This window comes from Chelonoidis abingdonii, chromosome 6 (genome assembly GCF_003597395.2).
Source record: "Chelonoidis abingdonii isolate Lonesome George chromosome 6, CheloAbing_2.0, whole genome shotgun sequence".
Classification (NCBI taxonomy): domain Eukaryota; kingdom Metazoa; phylum Chordata; order Testudines; family Testudinidae; genus Chelonoidis; species Chelonoidis abingdonii.
Genome location: NC_133774.1, coordinates 102,535,055 through 102,558,064, shown reverse-complemented (window position 1 = coordinate 102,558,064; position 23,010 = coordinate 102,535,055). Strand labels below are relative to the sequence as shown.

The 23,010-nt window shown below is 41.4% G+C and overlaps 1 protein-coding gene and 1 long non-coding RNA gene across 3 annotated transcripts in view; one reads left to right on the top strand and one right to left on the bottom strand.

Annotated features, from left to right (window-relative positions):
• The window catches only part of GNA14 (G protein subunit alpha 14), a 67,398-nt gene that overhangs the window by 28,385 nt on the left and 16,003 nt on the right, over positions 1–23,010 (top strand). The window contains exons 2-3 of one of the 2 annotated variants that reach the window (XM_032790453.2): positions 11,945–12,135; positions 21,068–21,252. In XM_032790453.2, coding sequence (XP_032646344.1) covers positions 12,129–12,135; positions 21,068–21,252 — 192 coding nt within the window. In that variant the 5' untranslated portion in view covers positions 11,945–12,128. The remainder of the gene's footprint in view (positions 1–11,944; positions 12,136–21,067; positions 21,253–23,010) is intronic. The other variant, XM_032790452.2, reaches the window with a different exon arrangement.
• LOC142046999 (uncharacterized) lies at positions 4,306–21,789 on the bottom strand. Its single transcript, XR_012656147.1, has 3 exons — positions 21,669–21,789; positions 9,048–9,122; positions 4,306–4,374 (listed from the first exon to the last, which is right to left on the bottom strand). It is a non-coding gene; the product is annotated as an uncharacterized LOC142046999 (long non-coding RNA).

Below are 23,010 nucleotides of genomic sequence, written 5' to 3'. Positions count from 1 at the left end.
TTCACTCTAATTTAAGGTTTCGTGTGCCGGTAATACATTTTAACGTTTTTAGAAGATCTCTTTCTATAAGTCTATAATATATAACTAAACTATTGTTGCATGTAAAGTAAATAAGGTTTTTAAAATGTTTAAGAAAATTTATTTAAAATTTAAATTTAAAATGCAGAGCCCCCCAGACTGGTGGCCAGGACCCGGGCACTGTGAGTTCCACTGAAAATCAGCTCCTGTGCCGTCTTTGGCACCCATGCCATAGGTTGCCTACCCCTGTGCTAATGCATATAGGAAATTTGATGAAAGAATAGTAAACAATAAGCAATCCCTTTTCCTTAAGTACTTTCATATGTTCAGCAGTCATGTAATTGATCTGTCAGCTTGCAGTTTAAGGTCTTGATTTCTCTGTTTAACATGTGGAAAAAACTACATGAAAACCTAGGTCCCATTGACTCCTCTCTTCACGTACATTTCTACTCTGTATAGTGTGCAGTATTGGTGTGGCTATGTCACTCTCAGGCTATTACGGAGACAATGTGTGTGAGGTAGTATCTTTTATTGGGCCAGCTTTTGTTGGTGAGAGAGACAGGCTTTCGAGCTTAGATAGAGCTCTTCTTCAGGTCTGGGGAAATTTATTCAGAGTGCACAGCTAAATACATGGTGGAACAGATTGCATTATGGAATAGGCCACCCAAATACCCTCAGAGAATCTGCGACAGTACAGAAATAAAACCTCCCTCTTACCGCACACCCCTAGTTGTCACATGTCGCCACACACCAGAATCCATACGAGCTATCATCAAATAACTACAACCCATACTCTATGGAGACTCCATGCTGAAAGAAATATTTCCTGAACTCCTCCTTCTTCAAACAAGCCCTCTTCTAGCTCATCAGAAGTAAGCTCCCCCAGACCAGGAAAACACCAACTAAAAATGGCATGACACCCTGTCAGAACAACAAATGCAAAACCTGCAGACATATCTCCACTGCTACAGTGATCAGCATCCCCTACAATGCACTTTTCAAGATCTATGGGTCCTATGCATACCTATTCCATGTGGTGTACCTCATCCAGTGCATAAATGCTGCAATAGCAACTATGTGAGTGAAACCAGATAATCACCGTACTCTCGAATGAACTCACACAGGAAAAATGATAAAAGACAAATAGACCCTGAACGCTTTTCACAAAGCGATCACTATATCTGACTGACTGATCCTCATCCTCAAAGGAAATCTGCACAGTGCTTTCAAAAGACAAGCCTCAGAGCTTAAATTCATAACTTTGCTAGGACTCTAAAAATCATGGGCTGAATAGAGACACTGGATTTATGGTTTCTTATAACTATTATAACCTCCTCAACTGCATTTTGCCCCCCCCCCCTTTGCCCTCTATGACTGGAGGGGTGTTAATGGGCCACTTCACCTTAAATGGGCTGTTGAAATATGTGTTAACTACTTATGCTGTACCTGGGGTCAGCAACCTCTGGCACCTAGCTCGCCAGGGTAAGCACCCTGGTGGGCTGGGCCAGTTTGTTTACTTGCCACATCCGCAGGTTCAGCCGATCGTGGCTCCCACTGGCCGCAGTTCGCCATTTCAGGCCAATGGGGGCAATGGGAAGTGGCGGCCAGCACATTCCTCGGCCCGCCAGCTTCCTGCAGCCCCCATTGGCCTGGAGCGGCGAACTGCGGCCAGTGGGAGCCACGATCGGCCGAACCTGTGGATGTGGCAAGTAAACAAACTGGCCCCGCCCACCAGGGTGCTCACCCTGGCTAGCTGTGTGTCAGAGGTTGCCGACCCCTGTGCTATATGATCTGTTCCACCTTGTATGTACCTGTGATGCTTTAAGTACGGTATGTTTCCCAGATCAGACAAAGAGCTCTGTGTAAGCTCAAAAGCTTGTCTCCCCGGCCACGTCTACACTACGGGATAATATCGAATTAGCTAAAATCGGTTTCATAAAACTGATATTATAAAGTCGATTGTGCACGTCCACACTAGGCACATTAATTCGATGGTGTGTGTCCATGGTCCAAGGCTAGCGTCGATTTCTGGAGCGGTGTACTGTGGGTAGCTGTTCCGTAGCTATTCCATAGTTCCCTCAGTCTCCCCCGCCCCTTGGAATTCTGGGTTGAGAGCCCAGTGCCTGATGGGGCATATGATAAATCTCCTGAGAAAAACAGCAGCAAGATGCAGAAGTAGTGTTCTTGATGCAGCCGTCCAGGAGCATACGCAGCTGTGCTTTGTGGCAGTGATACTGAATACTTTTACTGCATGGCGAGGGAAAAGTGTCTACAATGTGCTTATTGTTTTGTACGCGATAGCGGGTGCTTGCCAGAATCTCTGCAAAGGCTTTTTGGAGTACTCCAAGACTCTCATGGCGATTTCTTTGGAGGGATTTCCTCCACCCCAGACATGTTAATGAAGCTTTTCTGTACTTACTGGCTGCGAATGCATACACAGCGTGACATAATCAGATTAAAAACCGCTGTTTCAAATGTTTGATATTTACAAAAGGTCACTCACTCAGAGGTACTTCCATGGTTCACATGTGTGGACTGTGGCAAGGGGGGTTGCGGGGTAATTCTGGGTCAAATAAGTCCTGGCTGTTGGGTAACGGAGGCCTGTGCTCTCAGCACACTCTCCTCGCTCTCCTCTTCCTCCATCCTTCCTCCGCAGAATCCTCAGCCATGCGTTATATTATCAAACCCCATCTTCGAATCACGCGCAGGGGTCGGGTGAGTTGCGCAGCCCTAAATGCATGCGCCTTCAGCATAGAAGCGCATGTTTGTCGGCCCTACCCCAACTTCCGTTCAGCTTTCTGTTTGTCTGCTATGCCTGTCGGAGCTCCTATACGTTTTACTCTGCACTGCACATTGAGTCCCTGGTGTGGCTTTCCCATTCATAGATTTGAGATTTCTTTCAAATATTTTTCATTTCTCTTGCGACGTAGTTGTTAGCATGAATCATAGACACATACTACGATTCAGATGAGTTCTTGTGCGGTCATGCTGGTGCTCTTTTCGATTCAGGAACGTGGGATGGCTGGAAGGTTCATGACGCTCGCGTCTTCAAAAAGCACAACTCTGTTTAAACGGCTGCAGCAAGGAATTACTTCCCAGACCAGAAAATAACAGTTGGGGATGTTGAGATGCCTGTCGTTATCCTGGTGGGACCCAGCCTACCCCTTGATGCCATGGCTCATGAAGCCTACACAGGCAGCCTGGACAGTGGTCAGGAGCTGTTTTAACTACAGGCTGAGCAAGTGCAGGATGGTGGTAGAATGTGCATTTGGCCGTTTAAAAAGGGCGCTGGCGAACATTACTTACTCGCTCAGACCTCAGCCAAACCAATGTCCCGTTTGTTATTGCTGCTTGCTGTGTGCTCCACAATCTCTGTGAGAGTAAGGGGGAGACATTTTATGGCGGGTGGGAGGCTGAGGCAAATCACCTGGCGCTGATTACGAGCAGCCAGACACCAGGGCGATTAGAAGAGCACACCAGGAGGCGGTGCGCATCAGAGAAGCCTTGAAAACGAGTTTCAGCACGGGCCAGGGTACGGTGTGACTGCTGTGTTTGTTTCCCTGATGAACCCTCCCCCTTGATTGACTCATTCCCTGTAAGCAACCCACCCTTCCCCTTTGCTTATAGCTTGCTGAAGGAAATAAAGTCAGTATGGTTAAAAATCATGTATTCTTTATTAAAAGTCATTCAGTATGGTTTAAAATCATGTATTCTTTATTAAAAGGCATTCCCTGTAAGCAACCCACCCTCCCCTTTGGATGTATTCTTATTAAAAAGTAATTATAAAAGAGGCAGAGAATTATCAAGGTATCCCTGCCTGCTGTGGTTTGGGAGGAGGATAGGAGGGAAGGAAAGGCCATTAAGCACATTTCAATGTAATGACAGCCTTTTGGTTGGACTGTCCACGGGGGTGGAGTGGGCGGGTGCAGAAAGCCTTCCCCCACGCGTTCTTACACGTCTGGTGAGGAGATATGGAACATGGGGAGGGTTGAGGTGGTTACACAGGGGCTGCAGCGCACTCTGTGACCCGCTGCTCTTCCTGAAAGATACACCATGCGTCGGAGGATATCAGTTTGATCACGCAGCAGCTCCAGCGTTGCATCCCGCCACCGCTGATCTTCCTGCCTACACCTCTGATCTTCCTGCCGCCACCTCTCATCTCGAGCGTCTCTCCTATCCTCCGTTCACTGGCATCTTTCCTGTACTTGCTACTAGCACGTCCTTCACTCTTCTGATGAGCTCTTTCACTGCGGGTTACTTCCATGATTTCTGAGAACATTTCATCTCGCGTTCTCTTCCTCCTCTGCCTTATCTGAGCTAGCTTCGGATGGGTAGGGAGGCTGGACAACTGTGCAGCTGCATGGGGGAGGGAAAACAGGGAGAGAAGTATGTAAAAAGATACATTTTTACAGAACAATGCTTGTACTCTTTCACAGTGAATAACACTATCCACCTTACATAGCACATGTGATTTCACTACAAGGGTCGCATTTTGCATCGTTTAATATTGAGTGCCTGTGGCTCTGGTGTTGCAGATCTCACAGACGCAGGTCCAGGCATCATAATTCAGCTTCCATGCGCCCATGGTAAAGGCTTTATATGTTTGACTTCTGCAGCCTTCATATACACAGTGCCCTACGATGCCTTGTTCTGTTAAGAGGAACCAGCAGAACCCAACCCCCCTCTTTCCCTCCTCCCCCACCGCATGGCTGCTATCATGTAAGATCACTGGTAATCATCCCCCCTCCTTCCTTCTCCCCCCCCCCCCCCGCCCCACGTGGCTGGTAGCTGGGAAGATTCCTGCTCGCCAAACGAGAAAGCTCAGCGCTATCCTTCCTCCCTCCCCCCACTTTGCTACGTGCACGGAAGGATTTGATTTAAGCGGCAGCCAGTAGGGTAGGAAAATCGCCATGTATGTATGCCCCCCTAATTAAATTCCTGAATTTCAACCAGGTTACAATGAATGATATAACTCTCCTGAGAATAACAGCGCAAGATGCAGAACGTATGTTTCTTGAATGCCAGCAGTCACCAGGAGCATACGCAGCTGTGCTTTGTGAAGCAATGATACCGAATTACTTGTTACATGCATGGCGAGGAAAAGTGTCCTACAATGGGGACCGGGATAAGGCTGCCTTGCCCAGAAATCTTCTGCAAAGGCTTTTTGAGTACCTCCAAGAGCGATTCATGGAGATTTCTTTGGAGGATTTTCATCCATCCCCAGACATGTTAACAAACTTTTCCTGTACTTTACTGGCTGCGAATGCATCACAAGCCCTGATGGCAAATCAATCATTAAAAACGCTTGTTTTAAACCATGTTTGATATTTACAAAGGTACACTCACCAGAGTCGCTTCCATGGCTTCACTGTCTGGGGCTAGTGGCTTGGGGGGCTGGAGGTAATTCTGGGGTCACAAAAAGCTCTGGCTGTTGGGGCTAATGGAGTGCTGTGTGCTCTCAGCAAGCTCTTCTCCTCTCTTCCTCTTCCTCCTCATCTTCCCCTCCGCAGAATCCTCATCCATGTTGATATTTACAACCCCGACCTCTGAATCCACGGCCAGGGGTGGGGTACTGGTTGCGCAGCCCCCTAAAATTGCATGCAGCTCAGCATAGAAGCGGCATGTTTTCGGCCCTGACCCAGACCTTCCGTTTGCTTCTCTGGTTTTCTGGTATGCCTGTCTGAGCTCCTTAACTTTTACTCTGCACTGCACTGAGTCCCTGCTGTGGCCTTTTCCCGTCATAGACTTATATTGTTGCGGGTTTTGCGGTACGCTCAACCCTCCCTTGTGAACAGAGACACATTTCGCGCCTTTTTCCCTGGATGTAACTGGCAACTGCCATAGCCACAGAAGCATGCACTGCTCAGATCAGTATCCTTCTCTCGGAGACTGCATTGTTACCTGTGCTGATGAGCTCTGCGTGGTCACCTGTGCTGATCAGAGCTCCACGCTGGCCAAACAGGAAATTGAATTCAAAAGTTCGCGGGGCTTTTCCTGTTTACCTGGCCAGTGCCTCTGAGTTCTGATTGCTGTCCAGAGCGGTCAGTGGTGCACTGTGGGATACCTCCCGGAGGCCAATAACGTCGATTTCCGTCCACACTAACACTATTCCGAATTAGTAATATCGATTTTAGGGTTACTCCTCTCGTTTTGTAGGAGTACAGAAATCGATATAAAGAGCCCTTTAAATCGATTTAAAGAGCAGTGTAGTGTGGACGGGTGCAGCATTAAATCGATTTAATGCTGTTTAAATTGATTTAACAGCGTAGTGTAGACCAGGCCGCCCTCCAACAGAAGTTGGTGCAATAAACAATATTATCTCACCCACCTTGTCTCTCTAACGTTCTGTATAGTGATATTTAGTAGCTGATGTTGGCATTGGCATATATTATTACTTACCACGCTTTTTTGGTCAAGGTGTCTTTTAATGTATGTTCTTGGGTGCTCTGTTAATTTTTTAAGCAGCTGTCTATTTTTGTTTTTAATGTATTGCTTCAAGTGTGGCAATATAACAAGGAGTGCATCATATTCCCCATGTTAAGTTCTTAGTCTGTAGAATACTTTTGCTAAAATGCAAGATATGATTACAGTTAATATTACAGTATATTTATAGGTGAGATGACAGCCGTATACCACTACTGTAAGTTGCTTATTGACTTCTTCAATTTTTGTGCTGACATTCCTCAGACTTGTTCTCAGCCTGGAAATCTGTCTTTACAGCCATGTAAAATGTGGATAGATGTATAATATTTTATCATTTTATCTGGAAATAGGTTTTAAAAGAACAAGCTGTCACTTTTATGTGAGCCCATCAGTTTTTTCCCCTGTTTTGGAGTGTCTAGCCCCAGAGGGGGAGTCCCTACAGTTGCTGGGGATTTTCAAACTAACTTCCATTCCCTACATCCTATTTTCTGCTGAATCTGATTTGTTGAATCACTTGTAACTAACTGGCCTTTCTCTGACACCAAGAGTGACCTATACACCATTCCACTGATTCCTGTGGAAATTGTTTTGAGGTGTGGGGGCTGTAAGTGCTAAGGATTCTGGGGCACATTTGAAGGCCAGTTCTGAGTGTTCGCCTGTAATATGAAAGAGTCTGAAAGCCTCAGCAATAAGTTTATTTTAATGAAACAGTGCAAATCAAAACAATACTTTGATTGTATCTGCTGGGCTGTTTCTATGCAGTGAGGGTGATAGTGATATTTAGAGAATCAAAAAAATTGAAATAACTTCCTGTAACATTTCCATCTGCTTGGTTTTCACTTACATATGGTGCAAAGAAGGAACAAGGACATTTGGCTGAGACACTATTGCTGAAGATCATATGTTAAATGCAAAAAGGTTTTGTCCCTTATGTTACTAATAATATGTTGTATATTAAACATGAGAACTTCAAAAATCTAGTTTGTTTGTAATGAGTTAAGCTCTTTGTTTAATTTGTACAATTTTTTTTTACTTTAATACTGGAAATTCACTTAAATTAATTTCACTTTTGTTTAGTCAGTTTCACTTTCAGGTTCTTACTGCTACAATGCTTGGATTTCAAACAGTTCAGCATATTATTTTCTTTTAAAGAAATAATCTGTTTCTGTTGAAATTCAGGGGGAAAAATGCCTGTGGAACAATTCTAGGTGTCTTAGATTTTATGAAATCTTTAGATGTCTTTAGAATGCTCTTTAGATTTAAGATTTCCCCCCTTCAGCCCACCAAAAACCAAAGGATCTGTGACAGTGGACTTTTTTAGCTTTGCATTCATCATTGTTTTCCCCTTTTTGCTTCAAACCTGAGTGATATTTGAGCCCCAATATTTTAGGAAGGATAAATAAATTTAGAGAACTATATTTGCTTTTAAGACAGTAATATATCTTTCTACCAAAAAATTTGCGTCTGAAAGTTCTGTGATGAACTCAACTGCTAATTCTTAGATATGAAACAGTATTTAATTAAATCCCAGGAATAGATGTTTATACTGAGGAATTCCAAATTATTTAAATACTTCTGCTTTAACAGTCTTAGGTTCAAGTTGTGTTTTAAATAAAAAACTGGTGTGGTTTCATTGGCAAATTTAAGCAGGCATAGTTTATCTGATGTAATTTATATAGAGAGCCTCTATTCTGCAATAAAAATTGAGCCAGTACAATTCTTTGGACGTATATGTGAGAACATTTTGTAAAATGAAGTTAACCTTAACAGAGAAATTTTCCATGCATATTTCTTACATTTCTGTGGTTTAAATACCAACTCAAGAGCTCCTCTAGTTAATGTCCCTTTTTAACTTGGATTTTTTTTCTCAGGGTATGATTTTGCTTGTGCCTGTCTTCTGCTGAAGGACTCTCTCTCTCTCACACACACACACACACACACACACACACTTCAGAAATAACAGCCTGTACACGCTGAGAGACATATGAAAGAACTGCTACAAATTAAAATACTACATCTCTTGCATTTATTAGCATGCAACACATCATCATTCCTTCCCCTCCTCCAACATGTTTTCATAGTTGGGCTAACACTTAAAAAAGAAAATAATGATCAGATTTACTTTTTTTCTAATGTATATTGTACAAAGTATTAATCTCTGCTCATAAATGTACTAAGGCAAATAAGCAATGAAGGCAGCTGTGATTAAGTGCTTTTTGTTAGCAAAGGCCAACAATTCATACTGTCCTTAGGATGTGTCCATTTCATAATTATTGTCACTTGTATTTGAAATGAAAAGATATTCCAAATCAAAAATTGGCATTGTTTAGGTTAGTACTGAGACTTCAGCTCTTGTGATAAACTATTTGTTTCATTATTACTTAATCATCTTGTAACCTGCCTCTGTCTGTCTGTATTGTTCAGTTGTTGCATCTAGTTTATAATCTCTTTGGGACAGGGATTGTCCTCTGTTATTTGCATAGCATAGTGGGGCCCAAATCAAAAATTGACTGGAGTTCCTTTCTGCCATAACAGAAATAATAATAAAGAACCTTCAGTCTGATGTCAGAGAAAATATATTAATCCCTGTCACACCATTGCCTCACCTTTTCTGTCTGGATGTGCCACTGTGCCTTAATTTTCCTCTTCTTCAGGTCCCAACTCTAGGTTTCAATATGACACTGAAATTCAATGCAAAGTTCCCCCTATTACATTCATTATGGACAAAAGAACATAAAAATATTAGCAAAATGTGTGGTATTCAGTCATTTTTATTTCAGAATCCATGTAGCAAAATATCTATTGATGACAGTGATAAGCTTAGAGATGTTAATTTTAGATTTGGAGTTAGTTTTGTACTCCTCTTGCATCCTGTCCTCCCCATCCCAACCTCACTCCCCCTTCCCTTACTCCCCACCCCCAAACTTTGTATAGTGAGTAGCAAATGCAGATCTCCATCATCAAGTTGTTTTCAACATCCAGCTGTTTCCAAATGTACAGAATAAGCATTCAGTATAGGACCTTTAGTTGCATTGTGTCTGCAAGCTACTGCAAGTAGTTTTTTTTATTTTACCCTGTGCGTAGAAACAGCTGGTTCCCAGTGGTACTAAATGAAGACTAAACAGAGAAGACCATTTATTGTTTGCAGCCTTTCCACTGCAAGTACTGAAAAACCCTACTAACATTTTCAACCTGTTGCCTTAAATCAGAGTTGCACGATGATTATGAAGCAGTAGCCATTCTTAATGTGTGTGTTTTAAAAGAATCATCTAGATATTTCATTATATTTACGATTTGTTATGGTAAATGGGAGGCAACAGTGGGGCAATATTAGGATTCATTTAATAAAGAAGGTGATACTATCCAAGTTCCAGTTACAGTTCTCTGAAAGAAGGTTTCAGTGTTAAGATCATTCTCAAACAAGCAGTAGTCTTGGTATTCTTCAGTTTGTATTTCATGACATCCTGTCATGTTCCTGGGCCAGATATGGACTGGCTACAGAGCTTGCTTATACACACCAGATGTGTTCATCATAACATCCTGTAATGCTCTGCCAGGTATGGCTGAGGTTTGTTTAAATAAGCTATTTTATGCACAGTGCCATCTAGTGGCTGAACAATAAAATACAGCTTAGCATTCCATTACACATCCTGTCAGTTTCAAGCATCTAGCAAAAAATTGTCCAGCTATGAACCATATTTTTAGAGTGACTAACTGTCCCAATTTTGTAGGGACAGTCCAATATTTGGGGCTTTGTCTTTTATAGGCACCTATTAGCCCCCCATCCCCTGTCCTGATTTTTCACACTTGCTCTCTGTTCACCCTGCATATTTTTGTGGTGTTGGTTTGTGAGAACACACATTAACAAAGGTGAAACCCAACATGGAAAGCACATTACAAAGGGCTGTTAACATACTGCATCAGAATTGATCAGGAAGCTACATACCTGTGCATCAGTTTGCAGTGGTTCTCAACCTATTTACCATTGTGGACCACATTTGCAGCCCACAATGTGTTATGTGGGCCGCATCCAATACTACCTGTATGACCCTGAGGATGTCACATGGGCCACAGCTGTGTGCTGACTGGGCCGCAAGTGGCCTACGGGCAGCAGGTTGAGAACCACTGAGTTAAGGGAAATTATTTAATCCAACCACACAGCACTGCTTTTTCTTTCTTGACTTTTCCAGAGTTATGTTTAAGATGCAAAATTTATTGGTGCATTTGGAACTCAGAAGAGAGTTGTAGCAAAAATGTTGCAACATCACTGTGTTTTTGATTACGTGGACAATTTTGAGCAGGGCCAGTTTCAAGTATGGAGGGTTCAGATCCTAGAACGGTAAGACCTTGATGTCATCCACTCCATAGCCCCCTGCTGCAGACAGCATTGTCCCTATAAGTGTACGTGTAGCTGCATTTTTTGTTTTATTTTAGTGGTGGAAAAGGAAGGATTATGAGCTATTACAGCCAGGCTCACAACCTGACTTTCCATATTTGAAATTGTGTGTGTGTGTATTTATAAAACACATTATGAAAGAAGGTGGATTGTCTGTGTGTGCAGCTATCTAGCACAATTCCATTGTTCAGAATTTATTAACAAGTTATCATAAAAAGGTAACATGTTTTTATAAAAGCAGCACCACTTCAGAAGGTGCCAGCTACTCACACTTCTTGGGTGGCTGATGCCACTTAAGTCACATACTTCCTAACAGAGCTGAGCTTGGTAAGTATTTTGCATAATTGAAACCTTATCAGGTTGTTCTTCATGAATGTTTACTGAATTAAAGGGACTGCAGATTATGTGTTCTCCTAATACCTTGTAATATTCATACAGTAATTTAATGTTAGCTAGCAAACTTAATCCAGAAATTACTGTGCACTGGCATTTTCTCCACTAAATCATATAAAAATGTGTATCTGACTTTTTTTGAAAATTTAGATTGGAGGTCAAATGGTCCAGCTTAAATGTGTGGTATACTCACAACTACTTGCCAATTGTTTGTTGTTAATTTGTATTACGGTGGCACATACAGGCTCCAGTTAAGATTGGGTCCCCAGTAGCATAGGCACTGCACTTACACGAGATGGTCCCCAGAGAGTTTACAGTCTAAATAGAAAAGAAAAAGGTGAGAGGGTAAACAGAGGAGGGGAAGTGATTTGCCCAAGGTCACGCAGCAAATCAGTGGCAGAGCAGACAAAAGAGCCCCAGGGCTTCTGACTCCCACTGCTTGTTCTATTGATTAGGTCCCACCCCTCTGAAAATAGCACTGATTTAAAGCACTTTTTAGAGAATGATCATAAATGAAATGGGCTATTATCAGAGAGAAATTTATTCTAGAATCAACCTTGCTTGACTTCATCAGAAAAGATATTGATCTCAGACAGCAGAATCTAATTTGTCCTTATTCCTTTTTGTTTTGTATTTTAAGCTCTAGCTCTAGTTCAGATGAGTCACTGTGGTTGTCACTTCAAAATAATAATTTTTTTCTGTTGCCTTTCTCAGATTTTCGGATGTACGACAGGAACATAGATCCATATGGCCAATCTTTACCTTCCTGTGTAGGGTAAAGACATTGGCTTAGCTTACTGCAACTCTGGGGCTGTGGTTGTATTTGACTATGAAATAGCAATTATACCCCAGTTCACACTGAATCACACATGGGCACATTCCTAAGCAGTTGAAAAGAATGAATGGTGAGCAGAGAGTCAGCATAAGCCTATGCACCAGATTAACCCCAGGAAAGCCACATTTTGAAGATATAAGTGGGTTGTAAGTGGAGTGTAGCCTTTATAATAGCCCAGTGCACAGAAGTGAATTTCATATAAGACATCTTCAGCACACATTGAAGCACTTCAGAGGTTCCTGTTGGCTTCAGTGGTCTCTGGAATTGCTGCTGCAGCGGGAGCAGTCCGTGTGCCCTTAGGGCGGAAGGCGCATTTCCGTGACGGCGGCAATTCGGCGACAGCTTCTATGTTTAGCTGAAGCCGCTGCGGACAGCTAAACGTAGAAGCTGCTGCTGAATTGCTGCCACCGCAGAACCCCATGTGCCACCCTAAGGACACACGGACTGCCCCTGCTGTCCACAGCGGCAATTCGGTGCGCTGCTTGGGGGCAAAACAACAGGGACTGCTGCCCCTTGCAGATTGCCGCCCCAAGCACCACTTGGAATGCTGGTGCCTGGAGCTGGCCCTGGTGACTGCTCCCTGAAGCTTTACCACCACTTTCCCTATTCTCTTTGTCACAGCAGAAATACAAGGGATTCACCCCTCTGTTAGGTTCCTGCCTTGATCTTGCCTACAACAGCAATGGAGATGGGTAGAGAGTAGTTATTATATGCATGGCTGCTTGTGGTACAAGTCACCTTTAGCCTGGTCAAATGCTCATGGACAGCAGTTGATGTTTAAAATGTCTGTCTAATACATATGTACAGTCTGGATAGAGACGTGTAGGCTGTCCTGGCCCGTATATTACAAGTGTTTACCTCACGAACCGCTCACAAGTTTTAAACAAAAAGATCCTTTAGCAACAAAGTGATTAGCAAGCGTGTGCTATAAATATTTACAGTTGTGAATATAAGCAAGGCTGTAGATATGCAGTCAGAAATTCTGGTGAGGGGAGTTTCAACTAAATAGGAGATTCAGCATTCTGCCCACTGAAAAATTACAGAAAATCTTGTCTCATACAATAGGAATTATCCCATTTCCTGAGGAACAGTTTTGCTGGCTCTTTTTGTATATTAATTGACCATTTTCCCCTCTTGTTATAGCTGTATTATAATAGGTCTTACTCAAACCATTTCTACTTCCTTTGGAAATAATTGTGGAGAAAACAACATTGAATTCTTTCTGTCCTTTCTAAACTGTCTCCAAGTTGATTCACCCGTCTAGTTATCACTATTAGGATTGAAGTGGGTCCCTTAGTTTTACTTTTTAACTACTATGCACAACATTGCAGGTGGATGAGATAAACAAACAGGCTGAGAAGGGGCTGAGATGGAGTAACCAAAATAATACTATGTGCACAGTTGGTGGCTAATCGGGAGCCATTTGGGGATAGTTGCCCCATCTCTTTCTCTCTCAATCATTAAAAACTCTTACTTGCTAGAGAATCAACAAAGTTCCAAAATCTCTGCAGCATGGAAGAGAATAGAGGTTCTGATCTGACACCATGACCAGTGTTGCCAACTCCCATGACTTTATCATGAGCCTCATGACAGTTATTGTTTTCCTTAAAGCCCCAGCTCCTGGAGTCAGGTGGATAGGTGATGATTTCAGCCTTAATTATTAGAGAAAAAGTAAGTTTCTAGCCCTCATGGCTGTGGAGAAAGCTTCAAAATGTGAAGTGTACCCTAAATGCTCAAAAAGCCCCAAACAAACAAAAAACAGAAGGCAAATAAAAAGAACACCAAATCTATTATTTTTACATAATCTCATGATTTTAAAGCCAAACTCATGATTTTTGGTGAGCCTGACTCACACTTTTTGAACATTTGGGGATGGCAATACTGTGACATCCTGTCTCAGGTATAATGTCTCATAAACTTGAGCTTGTTTGGAGGCTCTAGCAGGAGAGCGCAGCTATCATATACCCTTGAAATAACAGATGCTTGGGGCTAAAATCAAGTCTCAGTTTGAAGTAACTGGAATCAGAATCTTTCCCTTGGGGGGATTTGTCTCTCCAGATGCAGCAATTAGAGGTTGAATACCTCTAATAGCACAATCTTCATGCAGCTTCACAGATTTTACAGGTTTGGAGATAGAATGGTTGTTTAGTAAACTAAAAAGAAAAATCCTTTTGCCAGGAGTTTTTGCAGCACTCATCATCACTGGTGTTTAAATCCTTAAATAAGTCATTTAATACAAGGAATGTACCAGCCAATATGTTTTAGCAATGCAAAATTGTAATGGTGTATAAACCAAGTATTACTGTATCAAGTAATCTGACCATTACATTGTGAAGTTAAATGTTGCAGAATCATGAATTGTAACCTGCCGTACTTGCTAATACCAGAATTAATCAGGTGCTTATGAAATGCCATTTTAAAAATTAAAATTGGGTAAAAATTTAACTTAAGGTGTTTCTTTTATAGAAATGTGAATCCTTGTACTGGGAAAAGCAATCAAAGTGGTTTTTTTTCATAAATGAAATGATGTAGACACAAGGTAATGTGGATTTAGTATCATAAAAAGCACAGGAGCAGCACTGAAAAGTGTTGCCTCTTTCCAAGAGAAATGGAATATGGTTCGGTAGGAGCCAGCATTCTACAAAGCTAACAAAAGGGAAAAATCAGTCTGTTTAATAAATATAAAAGTCAGAAAACTGGTGGAGCAACTAGTTCAGAAAAATGGGCCAGATCACTGTGTGTTCAAGGAAAAGATTTTTGTGACTTCTTTTTTGTACTGATCAGAGTGCTTAATATCCTGCCAAGTCAAAATCCCCTTGACAGATTTCAGAGTCATATTTACAGCCCAGTATCAGAGGGGTAGCCGTGTTAGTCTCGATCTGTAAAAGCAGCAAAGAATCCGACGAAGTGGGTATTCACCCACGAAAGCTCATGCTCCTAAACGTCTGTTAGTCTATAAGGTGCCACAGGATTCTTTGCTGCATTTACAGCCCAGTTTATGTATAAATTCAATATTTACAGCTATTTTTGTCAATCAATTTGTAACTAAAGGATATTTTTGTGTCACATTCTGAACAGATCAATAATCTGTGGTTGAGGAGGTGGGCCCTATGCACACCTGTATATGTATATATTGTAGATTTTTAACTAAGGTTTCAGAAATGCAAGTAAAAATGTTGCACTGTGGATTATTGATCAAGTTCAGCAGTGGCTTAAATTACATGTTGGATGCAAGTGGCAAATAACTGAATTAACATTCAGGAGGTGTGCAAAATGAATGTTGCAGTAATGATTTAGGGCAGTTCTCAAATTTACTTGATCGTGTCCCTCTTCTTTGTGTCGATAGTAGTGTACATCCCATCCCGCCCTGCAGGTGCTTAGTCAGCAGCCGCTGCTCTCTGGCTGCCCAGCTCTGAAGGCAGTGTTTCTGCCAGCAGTAGCACAGAAGGAGGGATGACAATACTGTACCACACCACTACCCTTCTGAATATTGCACAGTAAGTCCCCACCCCAAGCATCTCATGCTCCCAAGAATACATTCTGGGTCCACCCAGGCGAGCACCCCCGCCCCCCCGTTTGAGAACCTCTGGTTCAGGGCTAGCTGTACCTTCAACTCTCTGTTCCAGTGTTCCCTTCAGGAGCTGTGACCAATTTTACAGCACAAACAGCTACATCTGTAGCTGTTTTACCTAAAGTTTAGGTAAGCCTACGTTGTTGCAGACATCCTTGCCTCTGGGGTTCAGTCTGCTTCCCACAATCCTTGCTTCTCCCTTGTGCTTCAGGGACTGTGATATTATCCAGTGCCAAGTTTTGTCCAGTCCCCACCTGAAGGCCCCCTGAGGATACCAGTCAAACAGTTGATTCCCGTATGGTTAGAGTAAACTTCAAAGGGAATGCCACCTTCATTGACTAGTAAGCATAGGTGGATGGGGCAATCTGCAGGCATTGTCCCCTTTCCTGCAGACATGCCAGTAAGTCCTCCTGAAATTAACTACTGGTAATCATATAGCAAGCAACATAATCACACACATTCATAGAGGCATCTCCACATCCTTCACAGTAACTTACCCACCAAGAGGATGAAAAGGAGCTATGGCAGGGAAATTTCGTTAAACAGATTTGAGTTTTTGAAGCCAGTAATGCTGGACCACAGTTCAAGACAGGAAGTGAAGAAAGTTGAACTGAAATTACAAGAAGACTTTGGGTGTGCTGAATGCAATTACGGAGAATGGAATTTGGCCAGTGTACCAGGGCTAGCAGCTTTACTCTTGCATTAAAATTGACAGGGAATAGAGCAGGGCTGCATAGAGAAATGGATGTCAATATACTTGCTATTAGACTTCATGGAAGAGCTCCAGGTAAAGTCTTTGTGGTGCAAGCGCTGAGTAGCAGACTTCTGAATGTTAACCATTCTGGTATTTGCTGAGGAGGAAAGGAGTGGAGAAAAGCTAGTTGCTGAAAATCCCCATGGGCTGAAAATGTAGAAATACCAGTTGGGCCATGTAAAGCTTGCTCTCATGAGTTCACCGGTAGGGCAACCTGCAGTTGACCAGCTGTGCCGTCATTGGTAGATCTATTCCTTTTTGTTTTAAAAACAAATATGAGGAGGAGTTTGAGATAATTAGAGCATTTTGCTTGAGAGCTAAAATGAGGCCTCCAGGTTTTATAGAAACAAGATTTTTAAAGTATTTGGCATTAAAAGTATTTTTCACAAAAGTGCAATACATAACTTTTTAATTACATTGCTGTAAGGAACGTCTTAAAACAAGGGCAATCATCTCTATATTTAGCTGACTTTCAGCTAAAACAAAGAACAAAAGCTTTGCTATTCTGTCATTCACTTTTAAAGTTAGGACCTATTAGAATACCATGTTCTGTGGTTAGAGATTTCTCTTTCATAATTTGCTTTCCTGTTTTCCTTTGAAGAGATCATGTACCTAGGAAGCAGATATTCTGGTTAGGCCACAGCTATCATCTTTTTGGTTTCATTAAACTTTTCCTTTCATTGTAGGATCTTGTTTTAGTTCCTTATGTAGTGCCTGTAGTCTGGTTTGTAGGATGCAGATGATTTCATGCCAGACAAATTTAGCCTTTGGTGACCTCAGTGGAGTCAGGAGTGTTAACTATTAGGGTGTTGTAATACTCTACTGAGGAAACATTAAAAAAAATTGCTCATTAAATCAATATTTGGATTTTTGTTAATCTGTGGGTCTGTACATGTAAAACTCCCTGAGGGAATGGATTCCCTAACTCAAAGTATAATATTCTCTTACTGCAAAGGATAGATTGGGGGGGGGGGGGAGACGGACATCTGTTTGTATTGACTAAAACTATGTTAGAAGGCAAACTTTCTTAAGCTTTAACCTGCCAATAGATAACTTCTTTCATTCCTTATTTACTGTTTGAGTTTTGGCACTTCTTAGGCTAAAATAGACGTTTTAGAAGAAAGTTTTAACTTACAAAAGATTTCATTAAAAATTGCAAAGGGTAATTATGTTTAAAAGCACTATTTGTTAATGTCTGTTCATAGTTAATAATTTACTCAGTCTTTTTTTGTTGTAGTAAAACACATTTGAACTGAGTTAACAGTAACTGCAGAACCTTTCTTGTTTATTCACAATCTTGCTGTGCAAGGATCTCCCCACTCCTTTTAATTTTGTTTTAGTAATACATTTGTTTTTAACTGACTTGTTGCAAGTTAAGTGAACTGCTTATCTAGCTATTGGTTCTTATGTCCAATGATAATGCAGTGCTAAAGGAAAAGGTGGAATAGGAGAAGCCATTTTACATAGTTATAAGTAGGCTTAGAAGGGTTAGATTTTTACCAGTAAATTTTTATTGTACACACACAAACCAATGGAAAAAATATTTCTCTTGATCATGATCAAAATTTACAGATAGGCAAAGTAACAAAAATATTGTTTTAGAGTTTCGTTTAAGGATATTTGGACATGTATGTGATGCTGACAATTTGTGTTTTAACAATTATAAAGCTTTTACATTTAAATGAACATTGATATTATATATAAACATTATTTAAAAAAATTTTAATTCAGCCAGTCCTTGTTACAAGTGTTCATGCAATGGGAGGGATCCATGAACTTACATCTGTCTGAGGCCCTGCCCTGTCTGGCGGCAGAGTGGGACCTGTACCAGTAAGAAATGTATTTATTTTCACCTCTGCCCACATGTAGGTAAGCCTCTGATACAGATACCTTTATAATCCATTCTTTTCATTGCTTTATAGCTTGGCCATCAAACTTTGCTCAGAGCAGGGGTATTTACCTTACCTACTTACACAACTCCTGATGTATGAATATGTGTTGGTTTTGTGTTTTGCTTTTTTTTAACCTTCAGCTTTTACACATCTTATCATAAGGCAAACATACAGGAAAAAATTGATTTTATGGTTTTCTATATTTTGGTGCCTGCAAAAGGACAAGGTACATAATTATATTATAAATACCAGCTGGCCTGTGATCTTATCATATCTCTCCATCAAAGTGCAACCTGACTTGGTTAAAATGTAGATGGGAAACTTCCCAAGGAAAATCTGGTTGCTCCAGAAAGTTTTATGCTAGTAATTCTGTAGGTGTTTTTTCTCTCCCCTCTGACTCAGTATTCAAACAGTGCCCCAACTCTGTTAGCAGACACTGTGTTGCTCGATGTATCTTTTCTCACTGGAGATGTAAAACAGTGGGAAACAATGTTGGATGCATTCTAGTCCTTTAAAGATAGACAGCCTGTACTAATTGCAGTATATATAAAGTATACTTCAACCTGCCTATGCTTTTTTACTTGTTAATGTGCAATTCTGTTTATCTGTGGTTTGTACATTATTCTTTCCTGGCTACAGTACAGATGTTTTAAAAGCAAAGTAAACACTGAAAGCAAAGACAGAGTGTGCTGTTACAATATATACAGAATCCAGGCTGTAAAATCTCTCTGAATACTGCAGGATTTTGAATTAGTAGCCTCTTAATAAACAGTATGCTCTGCACAGTTCTGAATTGCTTCACAGTGAAAAATGAATTGGTGGGAGCAAGCAGCAGGGATTTGCCAGGGATCCTCTGATGGTGATGAGAAAATGCTGAACATTTCCTTTCTTTCACTTACCTCCCTGGTATTGATAGCTACAGATAAGTGAGGGGTGACCAGAGCTTGTTGGGTATGCAGGAGAAAGGTGGAAAGTCAAAGTAAGGTGACATTTGTATTTGTAGTTTGAAGCTAATATGAATGGTTCTGTTCACCTATTCCAAATTATATATAAAATGTGGGATATAAACTAACAGAAGATGATCTAGCTAATTCTGCATGGGAGGGCTTCATGTTCCAACAGGCTTGCTGGTGTTGTGATGTCACAGCATGGTGTGTACTGAATCAACACTGAGTGGGAATTTTCTTTTTGGCAGATGGAAATTTATTTAACTCATAAAAAATATTTGCAAGTCATCCTCCTGCTGCCTGTCCAACTGATTATTATGGTCTGTATTTTTCACTGACTTCCCTGTTTGTTTTGTAACAATGCAAGTTGTAATAAGTGGGCAAGAGCCAAAGGTAATTTACAAAACAAACACAATCAGAACTTTTTTTATTAATTTGCATTGGCTACAGAGTAATTCTGATGTTCCACATACTGGGAGAGGGTTCTGTTTTTCCAGCAGTGGAAGAAAGCACAACCACAGCAGTGGCTAAATCTGGCCCTTTTCACACACTTGTATGTGATCATAGAGTCACAGAATAACAAGAAACCAGTGAAGTAACACAACCTACTAGAATGATAAGAGTAAAGTCAATAATGTGAATAGTCTGTGATTTTCAACAGTGATTTAGGGACACAGAAGCCTACATCTCATATAAAGTCAACTGGACTTAAATCTCTTAGGTGCTTTTTAAATATTTTACCTTCCGTCTTTCATGAAAGAGCTAAGGTTGATCCTGGCAATTGGACCTGATGGGAAAATCATTATAAACACATTTAGATTAGTTGAGTAAGAAAAACCAGTGCACATTTAATTAAGACACTGTGAGCAGGTGGCCCTCCCACTCAACTCCAAATAATGTCTGTGTCTGCTGCTATATGAAGTCAAACTTGACACCTTCCTGGGGCTTGGATTGGCAACTGAAAACTAGTAACAGAACATAGGCTTGGGGGAAAAAACAGAACTTGAGGCCTAACAGCACCTAAGGTTTTTCTGCATGATCTTGTCTCTGTTGCAGTTCTTTCAGAACGGGGAGTCCTTCGCTAGATTTTAATATACTGTAAGAGTTTCTCTCTTACTCTGTAGTTACCAAAAGCCATTTTGGAGCAGGGGTGAGGTAGAAAAAAAAGAGGCGAGTCTGAGGGCTGTTTAGCATACCTAGAGCATTTGCAACTTTACTTTCACAATTGTAAGAAAATGATGAAATAAGTTAGCTAACATTTACTAACTTTACACCTCCGTGGAGAGACTGTGTAATTTTCATAATCAAAGTTGGCCATTGTGTTCTTTAGCATATCAGATTTAGAAGTCAAATGTGAACAAACTGCAGTCTTGAGCAGATTTTTATAGGGAAGGAAATTCTCCTTAGCCAAATTATACACCTACACCTTTGTCTAAAGTGTGTTTCTTATGCTATTTCATGCCATTAGCCTTCCTAAATTTAATGTTACTTCTTGGACCAGATCCTGAAGATTCACACAGTTATTTTAGAGGGTGGCAGCTTAACTATTCTTCAGGAGACTACAGTGAGCATAGGTCAAGAAGAAAGAATTTGAGAAGGCAGTGGGGCCACTAGATGCCAAAGGAGCACTCAAGGATGTGAGAGCAAGTCTGAAGTACTGTCTCAAATTGTAAACTAAACTAGAAATGATATAAATTTGTTGGGTAAGAGTCAACCACTAGAGGGCATCTGATAATAAACCTAGTGTTCTTATTTCTTTTTAATGTAAATTAGTTAGTTGCATCACAGGTGCAGTCTCCTATGTAAATCATACACAAATGTGTTTTTTTTTTTTGCAGGCACAGGAGAAAGTGGAAAGAGCACCTTTATTAAACAGATGAGGATTATTCATGGGTCAGGTTACACAGATGAAGATAGGAAAAGCTTTACAAAACTGGTTTATCAAAACATATTTACTGCCATACAAGCTATGATCAGAGCTATGGATACTCTAAAAATACCATACACAGCTGAGCAAAACAAGGTAAGAACACATAATTTCAGTTCCTTTGACTTCAGCATTTCGGCATATATGCCATCCTTTAGAATGTGTTTACTTTCTCAAGTATCCTGCAGAATACATAAATGTATAAAATTAACTACACAGCTATGTCTCAAAAAAGTCCACAAACACTACCACCTTGTTATATAAATGGGAAGCACGCATAATAATTAGCGTATGAGGAAGCTTCTGATTAAAAGGAGGAGAAATATGGTGAGATCTGACCCAGAAGTTAGTAGCAGACGCCAGAGCCCATTTTTTTCGTCACGGGAATGGGATAAGGTCCTGGAGAACATAATCCCAAGTATACCTATAAAATGAGTGCGTGTGGCTACATTAGCTGTTACCCCTTAGAATACTAACGCGCCAAGCAGCAATTGCGAAGCAGGTTTACTCACGTAGCGAAACCGAGCGGGCCTGGGGGAGAGCGAGAGGCCGGCGGCGGCCCCACAGGCTCCGCTCACTTCTGCTCCTTAGCTCCGGGAGCTGCGACAACCTCCGCCACTCGCGCGTGGGCCGCTTCCGGCTTTGTACCCCGCCCCCGACCAGCCGGGGCGGGGACTTGGCCTTTAAATGGCCGCAAAGCTCCGGGCGGCTGCGCCCAACGCGTAGGTGGGACCCGGCGCGGGGCTGGCCAGGGCGCTCACGGTGTGCCCTAAATTACCTGTCCCGTAGCATGAATTCAGGGCAATCCTAGTGCATCAGTGTTATATCCTTCCGGAACCTGGCGGAGGTAAGCACAAGATGGGATGGTCAGCACAGGGCCTCGGCACTCTCCTTGGCCCCCACAGTGGTCTTGATCTTTGGTTATACTGGGAAGAACAATGCCACCCACACTAGCCTACACCTGAAGTGAAACAGTAATTGGACAAAGTGATTGCTTGGTTCCCACCACAGCACCTGACTAATTATCTACCAGAGCTTTGCCAGTTTAAACCAACTTGCTGTTAGTTCAATTAATTTCACAATTGTCTAAAGTCTTGAGTATCTGGCACTCCATTTGCTTTTTGGTTCCCAGACCTTCATTAACTTAGGCTGGTGCAGTACTCCAACATGACCATATCCAATGAGTAGCAAACTCTCCCTTTGGGAAGCTGCTAGCCATCTCATTCTCTGGCTCCATCTTATATCAGGCTGAAAAACAAGAAAACAGTGTTCTGCACAATTTTGCAGTGTTTTGAAACATTTTCATTAATATTTACCTAAACTGTAGTAGAAAAGTTTATTTTTGAAATCATTATGTAAAATGTGTTTACCAAAAAATGCACTTACATTGCAGACAAATTCAAGGCTGTCAAATATGAGACTATTTCTTCACTTAGATTACAATATATTCTGGAGAATTCAATTTTTCAGCTCCCAAAATAAAACAAAGCAGTTAAAATCATTTTGCAAGAATAATTGTACTTCATGATGGGAGTGGGAGCTTATTTTAGAAAGTTTGTGTCCTGGTACACTCTCCTCTCAGGTACCACTACCTAAATAAAATGTAAAGTAACAGGCAGAGCTTTTCTTCTGCTGCAGTGGACCAGTGTGTGAGCCACAGGTGTGGATGGCAATGACATAAATACTGTCCAGCTAAATCTGTTATCCTGTTTATGAAATTAGCTATTGTCTTATAGCTTCTTGCATTCAGCCTTCTTTGTGAAGGACCCAGAAGAAATGATACCTGGGCTTTTTACAGTGTACAGCATTAGGTACAAAAGGGGTTCTGCAATATCAGTCAGAGCATATCCTTTA